At 43.9% G+C, this 13,719-nt stretch overlaps 1 protein-coding gene across 2 annotated transcripts in view; it reads left to right on the top strand.

Annotated features, from left to right (window-relative positions):
* Positions 1-13,719, top strand: part of LOC122558850 (protein phosphatase 1M-like) — a 49,256-nt gene extending 35,537 nt beyond the window's left edge. The window contains exons 5-10 of one of the 2 annotated variants that reach the window (XM_043707692.2): positions 260-344; positions 1,020-1,138; positions 4,386-4,449; positions 9,514-9,621; positions 11,316-11,464; positions 11,878-13,719. In XM_043707692.2, the coding sequence (XP_043563627.2) occupies positions 260-344; positions 1,020-1,138; positions 4,386-4,449; positions 9,514-9,621; positions 11,316-11,464; positions 11,878-12,025 (673 nt within the window). In that variant the 3' untranslated portion in view covers positions 12,026-13,719. The other variant, XM_043707693.2, reaches the window with a different exon arrangement.

Raw genomic sequence — 13,719 nt, 5'->3', positions numbered from 1 at the left:
TCACAACATTCTTGCGAAAGGAAGGGGACCAGAATTGTACACAATATTCCAAATGTGGCCGAACCAATGTATAGAGTGCCTTTTGGGCTCTTTGTGTGGAGAATGAAGCAGGATGTAAGTGTTCCCATCTAATCCCAAAGTTACTTACATTTTGTCACAAGACTGTACCGATCTCACACCATGTTTGCTAAATCTTTTGACTGTTGTCGGACAATAGTGGGGCAAAGTACTTTAACTGTTGATTCTCTTTTTTTTAAAGAGCAATTATTGTACACGAGAATGGAGTTCAGTCACTATCCAATGAATTCACAGCTGTGACTGAGAGACAAAGGATTCAACATCTGGTAAATAGAACATCTTTTCCTTAGTCTTCCTGAACTTGATAAACACAAGCTCTTTAGGCTGATTTTTAAGCAATTATTCAAGCGCATATTTTCACCTTTCTCTAAATAAGGAATTGAGATATTGTCTTAGTGTTTGAGGGGAGTGTACAGTAGTTCTCCCCCTCCCCGCCGTACCCATGGGGTATGTTCCAAGAACTGCTGTGGATACCCGAAACTGCAGATAGGAGAGAACCAATTCATTTCAATGGGAAACGTACCTTCCCGGCAGCCCCCAGTCCCTGGTAGGTTCCTTATAATAGGTTTGGACTGCGGTAAACTACGGGTAACTGAAACCGCAGAAAATGATTCCACAAATATGGGGGTCACCCTGTAGTTTAAATTTGAGACATTGGGAGAACAAGGAGACAACACAGGTCAGTGAATGCTGTAACCCTAAGCAGCTAATTTCCTGGTAATACTCACCAAATTCCTTGTCGTACTATGTATATAATAGATATCTAATGTCAAGGGCAGACACACTCACCGCATTTTAGGCTGTGGCTCATAAGAAATTATGACATATGTGCTGACTGAAAAATTGTGAAAATTAGGGAGGGAATTTGAAGTTCGGGATCACCGTGTTATATCTACTAAAATAAAATGTACTTATTTAAAAAACTCAACGTCTCCTCACAGGCCTTCCTGAAGCCTGAGTTGCTTGGTGAAGAGTTTTCAAGATATGAGGTCCCCCGCAGAGTGAAAAGGAGTGATATTGGCGCAAAAATCTTGTACCGAGACTACTTCATGTCTGGCTGGTGAGTATTTGTCAAACATGGATTGAGGATTGGCTGTCTGACAGAAGGCAGAGAGTTGGGATAAGAGGTTCTTTTTCGCAATGGCAGCCGGTGACAAGCGGTGTCCCACAGGGTTCAGTGTTGGGGCCACAGCTGTTCACGTTATATATTAATGATCTGGATGAAGGGACTGGGGGCATTCTAGCGAAGTTTGCCGATGATACGAAGATAGATGGACAGGCAGATAGTACTGAGGAAGTGGGGAGGCTGCAGAAGGATCCAGACAGTTTGGGAGAGTGGTCCAGGAAATGGCTGATGAAGTTCAATGTGAGTAAATGTGAGGTTTTGCACTTTGGAAAAAAGAATACAAGCATGGACTACTTTCTAAATGGTGAGAAAATTCATAAAGCCAAAGTACAAAGGGATCTGGGAGTGCTAGTCGAGGATTCTCTAAAGGTAAAAATGCAGGTTGAATCCGTGATTAAGAAAGCGAATGCAATGTTGTCATTTATCTCAAGAGGGTTGGAATATAAAAGCACCGTTGTGCTACTGAGACTTTATAAAGCTCTGGTTAGGTCCCATTTGGAGTACTGTGTCCAGTTTTGGGCCCCACACCTCAGGAGGGACATACTGGCACGGGAGCGTGTCCAGCGGAGATTCACACGGATGATCCCTGGAATGGTAAGTCTAACATACGAGGAACGGCTGAGGATCCTGGGATTGTACTCATTGGAGTTTAGAAGGTTAAGGGGAGATCTAATCGAAACTTACAAGATAATACATGGTTTGGAAAGGGTGGACGCTAAGAAATTGTTTCCGTTAGGCGAGGAGACTTGGACCCATGGGCACAGCCTTAGAATTAGAGGGGGTAAATTCAGAACAGAAATGCAGAGACATTTCTTCAGCCAGAGAGTGGTGGGCCTGTGGAATTCATTGCCCCACAGTGCAGTGGAGGCCGGGACGCTAAATGTCTTCAAGGCAGAGATTGATAAATTCTTGATGTCACAAGGAATTAAGGGCTACGGGGAGAATGCGGGTAAGTGGAGTTGAAATGCCCATCAGCCATGATTAAATGGCGGAGTGGACTCGATGGGCCGAATGGCCTTACTTCCACTCCTTTGTCTTATGGTCTTAAACCATCCACTTTCTGGGAAAATCATTTACACAGATCCTTTATGTTTTTAAAATTATATTTAGTTGTGTACCTCCATTAGTTTTATTTCTTTAATTTGTTCTTCCCCTCTATTTGATGTCCACCTAGTCAGAAGCATTCTACGACTAGGATATTACTAAACTGGAGAGGATTATGAAGAGATTTACCAGGATGTTGCCAGGAATGGAAGGTTTGAGTTAGGCTGGATTGACTTTCTTTCACTTGAGCATTGAAGTTAAGTGGTGACCTTCTAGAGATATATAAAACATAAGGGATATAGATAGGATTAATGGCAAGTGTCTTTTCCTTTAGGATTGGGGATTTCAGGATTAAGGAGTTTGTTTTTGAGATGAAAGACCAAGAGATTTTTTAAAAAGACATGAGGAACAAATTTTTTAATACAGAGGGTGGTTTGCACGGAGAATGAACTTTCTGAGGAAGTGGTTGATGTGAGCACAAATCCAATGTTTAAAAGGCACTTAGAAAAGTACATGAATCAAAAGGTTTGGTGGGAAATGGGCCAGGAGCAGGCAGGTGGGACTGTTTGGGATTATGATTAGCATGGACTGCTGGACTGAAGGGTCTGTTTCCGTGCTGTATGACTCTGAGTAAGTGTAGACTTGCCTTCCAAGCCCATATGTTGAAGCTACTCTTGACTAGTTTTAGTTAAGTAAAAATGACTCTCATACACTCCTGTCATTTCAACTGTCACAGTGAATATGTGCAAACCTCTGATCATTCGCTGTTAAGTACTTTGTCTCAGATTGTATTCACCATGACGGATGTCACTATGGTCACTTGGCTACACCACATGAAAGATGCTTAATTTAATCTTGCTTGTTGTGTTTATCACAATACCCCATTCTGCTCGTTGGTCTGCCTAAGCATATACATCCCAAGAATTTTTTTTTTAAAACTTTCAAAAGACTGTCAATCTCTGATTCTTAGTCCTTTCCCAGGAACGTGCCACTTGTTATCTGTAAAAATCATTAAACAGCCTGCTTCACCATTTTCTCACAGGTCATCCCAGAATGGAGTGGCATGGTAGCTCAGTGGTTAGCACTGCTGTCTCACAGCACCAGGGATCTGGGTTCAATTCCAGCCTTGTGACTCTCTGTGTGGAGTTTGCACATTCTCCCATGTCTGCACATGGGTTTCCTCCTGGTGCTCCGGTTTCCTCTCAATATCCAAAGATGTGCAGTTCAGGTGGATTGGCCACGCTAAATTGCCCATAGTGCTCAGGGAGGTGTAGGCTAGGTGCTTTGGTTGGTAGTAAATGTAGGGTAATAGGGTAGAAGAATGGATCTAGGTAGGTTACTCTTCGAAGGGTTGGTGTGCACTTGTTGGACCAAATGGCCTGTTTCCACACTGTAGAGATTGTAAATGTTGTGAATGTCAATGGCCATCCATCCTGATCACAACAGTGTCACTGTCGTTGATCCCTATTCTTCCTATTATTTTATAATTATCCAATTTGTAACAATTTACCCAAAGACTACTTCACCATTTTAAAAAAGGACTTGCATTTATGTAGTGCCTTATTTACAGCCAAAGAAGTACTGTCAATGTTGCACTATAGAGATTCCAGCAGCCAGTTTGTGCACAGCAAGCTCCCACAAAGTACCAGTACGAGAATGGCCACAGGTCTTGTTTTGTGATTAAAAACAAAACCAGAAATTGCTGGAAAAACTCAGCAGGCCTGGCACCATGTTTGGAGAGAAATCCTCAGAACAGTTCTGAAGAAGGGTCACAGGACCCAAAGCATCATCTGTGGAGAGAAATCAGAGTTAATGTTTCTTTCGGTTTCTGTTAAGGGATGTTTTGCTAAGGAGCAAATACTGGCCAGGCTCCATCTGCTCTTCCTCAAGGTTACTAGTACCATAGGACCCTTTACAACCCCTGATAAGGTGAGAGTGGGCATCTCGCTGGAAAGGGGGAGGGGGGTGCGGGGAGTGTGCGAAATGCTACTAACTGAGCCACAACTCATGTAATTTTCTGTAATATTACGCACAGCACATCATCAGACCTAATTTGTCATGTCAGCGTAGACAACCTGTCTTTATAAATCCACACTGGTTTAAGATTGTTGGCCTCAGTCTTGTTCTCTGTTTTCAGGGGATACAAAACTGCAGAAGAAGATGACCTCAAGTACCCTGTCGTGCATGGGGATGGAAGACAGGTACACCTTTGGGAAATCACTTCATATGCTGTGTGATTTTACAAAGAGACTGCAGGGTCCCATTAGTACAATAGACTATAGACAATAGACAGGGTAAAAACAAGGGCTGCAGATGCTGGAAACCAGATTCTGGATTAGTGGTCCTGGAATAGCACAGCAGTTCAGGCAGTATTCGAGGAGCAGTAAAATCGATGTTTCAGGCAAAAGCCCTTCTTTAGGAATACAGGCAGAGTGCCTGAAGGGTGGAGAGATAAGTTAGAGGAGGGAGGGGGTGGGGAGAAAGTAGCATAGAGTACAATAAGTGAGTGGGGGGAGGGGGGGATGAAGGTGATAGGTTGGGGGGGAGGGGGGAGTGGATAGGTGGAAAAGAAGATAGGCAGGTAGGACAAGTCATGGGGACAGTGCTGAGCTGTAAGTTTGGAACTAGGGTGAGGCGGGGGAAGGGGAAATGAGGAAACTGTTGAAGTCCACATTGATGCCCGGGGGTTAAAGTGTTCTGAGGCGGAAGATGAGGCGTTCCTCCTCCAGGTGTCTGGTGGTGAGGGAGCGGCGGTGAAGGAGGCCCAGGATCTCCATATCCTCGGCAGATTGGGAGGGGGATTGAAATGTTGGGCCACAGGGCGGTGTGGTTGATTGGGACAATAGACAATTGAGTTGGCTGTTAACAGTTGTACAATATTATGGGTTTACTCCTATGACTAAAAGCATCAAAACTCGAACAATTGCAGAGTCTGCAGCAGGAGAAACTCTCGAGCATTGAGCTGAGGCTTATGAATCAGTCTGAGCTGAAACTTTATTGCTGGAACAGCACAGCAGGTCAGGCAGCATCTAGGGAACAGAAGATTCGACGTTTCGGGCACATGCCCTTCTTCAGGAATGAGCAGAGAGTGTTCAGCAGGAGAAGATAAAAGGTAGGGAGGAGGGACTTGGAGGAGGGGCGTTGGAAATGTGATAGGTGGAAAGAGGTCAAGGTGAAGGTGATAGGTCGGAGTAGGGTGGAGGCGGAGAGGTCAAGAAGAAGACTGCAGGTCAGGAAGGCGGTGCCGGGCTGGAGGGATTCGGCTGAGACAAGGTGGGGGGAGGGGGGATGAAGAAACTGGTGAAGTCCAAGTTCATCCCCTGTGGTTGGAGGGTTCCCAGTCGGAAGATAAGACGCTCCTCCTCCGACCGTTGCGTTGTTGTGGTTTGGCGGTGGATGAGTCCAATGACCTGCATATCCTCGGTGGAGTGGGAGGGGGAGTTGAAATGCTGTGCTACAGGGTGATTGGGTTGGTTCGTCCGGGTGGCCCAGAGGTGCTCTCTGAATCGCTCCGCAAGTAGGCGGCCTGTCTCGCCAATATAGAGGAGGCCACACCGGCTGCAGCGGATGCAGTAGATAATGTGGGTGGAGGTGCAGGTGAATCTGTGGCGGATATGGAAGTTTCCTTTGGGGCCTTGGAGAGAAGTGAGGGGGGAGGTGTGGGCGCAAGTGTTGCACCTCCTGCGGTTGCAAGGGAAGGTGCCGGGAGTGGAGGTTGGGTTGGTGGGGGGTATGGATCTGACAAGGGAGTCGCGGAGGGAGTGGTCTCTACGGAAAGCTGATAGAGGAGGGGAGGGAAATATATCCTTGGTGGTGGGGTCCGTTTGGAGGTGGCGGAAGTGACGGCGGATGATGCGCTGTACATGGAGATTGGTGGGGTGGTAGGTGAGGACCAGTGGGGTTCTGTCCTGGTGGCGGTTGGAGGGGCGGGGCTCAAGGGCGGAGGAGCGGGAAGTGGAGGAGATGCGGTGGAGGGCATCGTCGATCACGTCGGGGGGGAAATTGCGGTCCTTGAAGAAGGAGGCCGTCTGTGTTGTGCGTATTTTGAACTGGTCCTCCTGGGATGTCTGGGATGAATCAGTCTGTCAGTCCCTCACAGCTTTGCCATTCTATTAGATTATGAATGATCTGTACCTCTACTCCATTTGTTCTATCTTGGTTCCATATCCTTTGACACCTGAGACACCTTCACTCCATAATGATTTCACAACGTGCTGTCTAAAAGTCATTGCAACATTAACTATTCAAGCCAGTTCCTTTTAGAGATTAAAAGACATAGGGTGCAATTTCCCCCTCCCTAGATGTGGGGAGAAGGGCGTTTTAAAAAAAAAACTTGCCTAATGTAATCTTTGCTGATTGTTGTAAAACTGATCTGATTCACTAATGTTCTTTAGGAAAGGAAATCCGCCATCCTCATCTGGTCTGGCATGTGACTGCAGACCCACAGCAATGTGCTTGACTCTTAACTGCACAATGGACAATAAATGCTGGCCTGACAAATGATGCCCACATCTCGTGAATGGAAAAAAAAACTAAACAAACAAACAAACAAATAAATAAATAATTTAGTGAGTTGGCTTTGGACAAATGCTTCTCTGCACCTTGTCACTGTAACATTGAAGTGCTGGGTGAGAGGCCAGTCTTCTGGACTCACCAGACATTGTTGCCAAGTAGCACCCACTTGAGGGCATCAACTTGCCACTGACCTGGTTATCTGCTGAAATAGCTGCACGGAGGGCAGTATCCTGTCACCAAGTCACCCTTCATTTACGTGGGCTCTGACCAGCCAGTCCCAGGAGATCTTCTGAATCTCTTGTTTATTTTCTTTTTTTTAGTGCTTATTTTTTCCCCAGCACCCATGTTATGTGTGAGCAAGTGTGTGAGACAGTGAAAGCCACAAGGTGCATGAATCTTTATTCAACTTCCACCACCAGGAAGAAAAGAAACACCCAAGTGGCCAGTGACAAGCAGTACCCTTCACATCAAAGGGAATCTCGTTTTATTTTGTAGTTCTTGACACTGGTCTGGCCTCCTCAGAGCCAGCTGTCAGAGTGAGCTGAAATTCTGACACTCCTGTTTATTTTTTTGTTGTTTTTTTCTTTTTTTTTCCCAGAATGAACAGGATGGCTGACACTCCTGTTCTTTTTTTTCTCTATTACCCCCACACTACCGCCTAACTGCGGCAGTGCTTATTTTTTCCCCCAGCACTCATGTTGTGTGTGTGCAGGTGTGAGACACAGTGAAAGACACAAAATGCACGAATCTTTATTCAGTTTCCACCACCAGGAAGCAAAGAAACAGCCGAGTGCCCAGTGACAAGCAGTGCCTCTCACATCAAAGGGAATCTCGTGTTTATTCAGAGAGATCTGAACCTCTGGCACTGCTGTACTCCTGTTTATTTATTTTTTTTCTCGTTACCCCACATTACCACCTAACTACGGTAGTGCTTATTTTTTCCCCAGCACCCATGTTGTGTGTGTGCAGGTGTGAGACACAAGGTGCACGGATCTTTATTCAGTTTCCACCACCAGGAAGAAAGGAAACACCCGAGTGGCCAGTGACAAGCACTGCCCTTCACATCAAAGGGCAATGCTGCAATCTCATTTATTTTTTTTTCCTTTTCCCACACTACCGCTCAACTGTGGTAGTGCTTATTTTTCCCCAGCACCCATAGTGTGTGTGTGCAGGTGTGAGACACAGTGAGAGACACAAGGTGCACGGATCTTTATTCAATTTCCACCACCAGGAAGATAGGAAAACACCCGAGTGGCCAGTGACAAGCACTGCCCTTCACATCAAAGGGCAGTGCTGTGTGATCAAACAGTGAAGGGGAGGACAGGGATTAAGTCAAAATAGAGTTGGAAATCTCTTGTTTATATCTGTCAGTCAGGGTTCCCTGATTAGCTCAGATTAACAACCCCATCAGAGATCTCATTGTCAGAGATCCACCTGGCCCTGGGGTTCCAGCCACTACACGTGCCTTCCCAGCAGGCGAGAGAACTGGCTGGTTTCCTGAAAGGGACCAAGCAGTTGCCAGCTTTGAGTCTGTTGCTGGATCAGCAGAAACACTGGCAGAAAGTTTGCAGCCGAGTGAAGGGATATGGGAAAATTCAGTACCATCACCCACCCCCACAACTGCCCTTGCCTCAGACACCCTGCACACCCCAGACCCTCAAGTCCCAAAAGGATTTGGTTTGCCTTTGAAGACTTTACCTTCAGGTGATCCAATGACGATCTCTAAGGCTTATGGAGAGGTGGGTTTTTGATACCAAGGTCTGCAGTTTACTGAGAAACCCGCCAGTCAGCTTTTATGAAACTTGTTGGTTAGAGTGGTGAGTTCATCGCCATTGAACTTACCTGCGTCCAACACTTTGGCTGCAATTTAGAAAGTCTCAACCTCAAATGTGAAAATGCTTGCCGTATTTATCTTTACCAGCAGTAGACTCGAGACCATTGATTGCTTGAGCCCCGATTTATGACCACTGAGGATATGGGGAATTATTTAAGTGGAGCTAAAATCCAAGATCAGCCGTATTTCTGTTGAAAAGATGGGCTGAATGGTCCACACTTGCTAATTCATGCATTATTGACTGATTCTCAGTGGGGAGTGGTTGGAGAAGAATCGTCAGGATGGTGGGAGTGTAATTCCTTTTCCTAATTGCTATTTATTAGTGACTGCTGAGATAGGGGAGTTGATGGCAAAGTGATAACGTCACTGGGCTAGTAAACCTGAGGATGAACGAGAGTTTAGATCCTGCTGTGGCAGCTGATGGAGTTGATAAATCTGTAACATAGAATTGGTAACTATAAAAAAAATTAACTGCTGTTAAAATTCAATTGGTTCACTAATGCCCTTGAGGGAAGGACATCTGTCACCCTTACCTGGTCTGGCCTACATGTGACTCTAGACCCACAATAATGTGGTCAACTGTTAACTGCCCTCTGAAATGACCTAGCAAGTCTCTGGGCTGTACATCTCTAGAACTCTAATTCGTTAAGTTTGGAGGCAATTAGAGATTGTCAACAAATGCTAATGATGTCAGTGTTCCAAGAAGGAATTTTTAAAGACTTTGGATAGGTAAAACTCATTTGAAGAGTGTTTTGGGTTTGTCTGCAGTTTCCCTCCTCATTCCTGTCAAATCTCTTTGGAATGCAGACACCTGCCCTTTTTTTCTTTCAATGGACACAAAAGTGACTTCACCTCTCACAATATTTGTCATTTGTTTTGACACTTTCAGTGAGAAAGATTTTGTTTTCTCTTTCAGACGCGAGTGATGGGGATGATTGCAGTCACACGAGGCTTTGGAGACCATGGATTGAAGGCCTACGATACTGACCTCTACGTAAAACCATTTCTGTCCTGTATTCCAGAGGTAAGTATTTCAGAGAAACAGAAACAGCTTTTCCGGAATATTGTTCACAGACTGTACAATGTAGATAGAAAATTCTTCACTTGCTGTGTTTGTATCCCCATTGTCCTTTGCTGTATTTTCTGCACTTGAGTGATATTTAAAAGATATTTTGTAGTGACATTGGAGGAAGGTCAATATTAGACTGGGATGAAGAACCAAGAATGGTTAGCTCTTTACTTCAGTTTAGAATGAGGGTTGGTCTTCTTTAAACATACAAGATTCTTGTGGTCTCATGGATTAAGGGATCGAGAGAAGAGGGGGGGGGGGGAGAAAGAGAGAAGAGGGGGGAGGGGGGGGGGGGAGAGAAAGAGAGAAGAGGGGGGAGGATTAGGGTGTTGACCTCGACGATCAGCTATGATCACAGTAAATGGTGGAGCAAGCTCAAGGGGTCAACTCGTGCTCCTATCTTATAGATGTAGTTTCTGAGGAAGCTTGACAGATTGGATTACACAAAGATGTTCCCAGTAGTGAGGGAATCTTGAACTCTGGCACATTGTTCCGTAACTGTGTAATGAATGTTACCCCAGAGAGTTGTGCAGACGAGATCACTGAAAGTAGTTAAAGAGGAGGCAGATAGAGGTTTTGAAATATTGAGGAGTTGGAACGAAAGAGCAGTTGAGGACTCTTGAGGGGGAGGGGGGGGGTTTACATCCACCCGAACTGGCAGTTTGGGCAAATTCAGAATACTAGGCAAAAGCAAGGACTGCAGATACTGGAAAACAGAGTCCAGATTAGAGTGGTGGAAAAGCAGAGCAGGTCAGGCAGCATCCGAGGAGCAGGAAAATCTACGTTTCAGGCAAAAGCCCTTCATCCCTGATGAAGGGCTTTTGCCTGAAATGTCAAAATTTAAAAATACTGTGGATTCTAGAGATCAGAATTACAAACCCAAAAATTTGGAAATATCTAACAGGTCTCTCAAGTTAACGGTTCTGGTCTTTCATCAATGTTGAAACATTAACTCTGCTTCTCTGTTTTTAGATGTTGCCAGACCTGCTGAATTTCTCCAGAACTTCCCATACCTTTCCCAAGTGGCTGAGGCTTCAGTTTAACATCTCATCTGAAAGACAGCACCACCAGCAGTGTCGCAGCCCAATCCACTCCTGTTGTTTATGAAGCCAAAGAGCAAATATAATTCCGCACACTTCAAACTATTTTTGATAGGTTCAGCAGTAACTATAACACAAATGTCAGATACAGATTGTGATAGATTCAGAAGGCTGAAACCAGAGATGACAGGACTGTATTATGAGGAAAGATTGGTTAAAGAGGCCTGTAATCACTAGAGCTTAGAAACATTTAACATTCTAACAGGGCTGTATAGGCTAGATGCCTACAGGGTGTTTCTGGTGACTGGGAAAACCATTTACAACTGAAATGAGCAAACATTTCTTCACTGTGTAGTCAACCTGGCAAATCTATTATCACAAGGGTTGTGTAGGCCAGGTCACTGACTATATTCAAGAAAGAGATTTTATTTTTGTTTGGATAATAAAGGCATCAGGGGTATGGACAGAAGGTAAGAAAATGGCATTAATGTTGAGGATTGGCCATGATCATATTCGAAAGACAGTACAGGCTCAAAGGGCCAAATGACTGACTCCTAGTTGCTGTGCTTTTTCTTTGCTCTATGATTGCAACTTTTTTTTTTTGCAAAGGTTACATTCTTCGACGTGAGACAACATAAATTTGACCAAAGTGATGTTCTGATAATGGCCACTGATGGATTATGGGACATTGTCTCCAATAAGGAAGTGGCAGAGATCAGTCGGAACTTTTTGGAAGATCAGAAACATAACCCACGCAGGTAAAAGGATACTTTGTGTTAGCAGTTCTCATTGCATTGGTGACATAAAATACACGTTATTAGGTCACTTCACTGTTGTTAATGCTACATGCTGGTAAAATTCAGATAGAAAACAATTGACTGCTGCCTCTCCCAGCACATTACTTTGCAAAAGCAATATGCAATTAAGCCACGTAAGCTCAAAAAAGCCTCTTCACTTGCTTGTCACCAGTGATGTAGCTTCAAGAGTGCTGCTCTGCATCTAAGAGACTGCCCTATCCGTATTCAACCTGTTTGGCCACATTATGAATGTACTTCCTGTGGCCAAAATGTTCTGACATGGGGCTCAAACACTGCCTCTGTGCTGAGCAATAGAAGTGCTAGCCAGTGCCATAAAACCCTGAAGTGTAAATAACCCATCTTTATTTCTATAGGTATACGCTATTGGCCCAGTGTCTTGTGAATAAAGCAAGAGGCACGCGACAAGAAAGTGACTGGAAACTGGAAGATGGCAGCTTTGCCTCATTTGACGACATATCAGTATTTGTGATCCCATTGCATAACTTAGGGGGAGCAGTGTAAGTTTTCATCTGAAGCACACTGGAAGGTTTCCATAGCTGACAATGTTGGTGTTCCAAACATACACTTGTGTTTACAATAGACCTGAGGATCACTGCAGGTGAATGAGAAGAACATCCTGTCAAAGTGCCTGAGATACCACTCACTCCTTTCCCATGAGCAATATTGCATTAGTGAATACTCATGAGAACATATGCCAGGGAAAATGGCCAGTTTCATGCTTCCACTTAATGTTTTGCCACCACTGGGGATTGTTTAGTGAATCTTCACCAAGACAACAGTGGGCAGTGGCACTATTCCCAATCAAAAGGGGAAATACACATTGTTGGATTCCTTTTTGGCTGCTAGGTCCCAGCTTAACTTACATTCTGAGTGGCCTCTGTTGAATTTCAATTTATTGGTATTGACTAACTTGACTGATATTGGCCCGTTTGAGGTTTTGAAACATGTCCTCTAGCTATACTGTAGGAGAGAGATTCTTTCAAATACTTAAGCACAAAATGAAGACCTTTTTTAGAATTACCTTGATTTTAAGTAACTTTTTTTTTAGATCAGAGGATAACAAATAAATTGATAAAAATAGTTTCAGATTGAGTAAAAAAGGGAAAGGCTCAACTATGAGTGAAGAGAAATTATTTAATTTTCATATTTTATTTACATGTAGCAGTGCCATCTTTTCACATCCATATTTGGTTCTATGTATAAGTGTTGAAGAGTAGTTAGTTTCCTTAATGAAGAAAACAAGGATCAATGACAATTACTACCAGCAAGATTTCTCAAAATACATCAACACTTTTAAAAAGTCTGACACCAAATGCACATGAACTAATGACAGCAGCTGAAGTCTGAGGGTAGTGTAGCTTTGTGACTGAAACTGCAGCAAAAGCAATGACTAATTATTTAAAGACACCCCATGGAACTCTACTTTTATGTTTTTAAATCAGTTTCCAGAGGAAGCAGAAAAACAAACCCTTACCCCTGAGATTATGAAGAGCACGTGAGGCCGGGAAGTTTCTTCATTGCCTGCGAGACTGAAACAATTGTGGGTAACCCAGTTAAACTAGAACACGAGCCATTAAGTGGGGATTTCTCCAACTCAACTGCTAACTTTGAGGGATTAAGTGAGAGAATTCCTGGGGAATCTCAAACCTTTAAACCCTGCAACGTGCAAGAACTGCAGCCTCAAATGTCAGTCCCCTTCCTTTGTAATAGTGTACAATATTAAAAATCACACAACACCAGGTTATAGTCGAACAGGTTTGTTTGGAAGTACCAGCTTTAATCAGCTACCTGAAGGATCAGCGCTCTGAAAGCTAGTACTTCCAAATAAACCTGATTTTAACTTTGCCCACCTCATGTGGCACCTCCACATCGTAGTGTATAATTACAGTCCTTATCTGAATTTGTCTCAGTAGTTATAACAGGAGGCTGGCCACCAAATTCAATAACTGGTGCATTCAAATTTTAGTATGGTACGTTGACGTTGCTTCCCTTGTTAATTCTGGAAAACCATGTCACTTATTAGGGTCTATGCACTATCACAACCCTGATTGACAAACAGTAACAACAGTTACATAGCAGATATTTAACCCTGCAGCCTATACATGCCATTTGATGAAATACTATAAATATCTTCTGTAAATGTTTTAAATGCTAGAAATTATGGAGTACAATTAAATAAAATTAAAACATTTTGA

Source organism: Chiloscyllium plagiosum, unplaced genomic scaffold (assembly GCF_037043375.1).
Source record: "Chiloscyllium plagiosum isolate Xiang-an unplaced genomic scaffold, Cpla_swu_hap1 HiC_scaffold_14, whole genome shotgun sequence".
NCBI classification, from domain to species: Eukaryota; Metazoa; Chordata; class Chondrichthyes; order Orectolobiformes; family Hemiscylliidae; genus Chiloscyllium; species Chiloscyllium plagiosum.
Note: the sequence above shows the minus strand (reverse complement) of the source record. Positions and strands in the feature narration are given on the sequence as shown.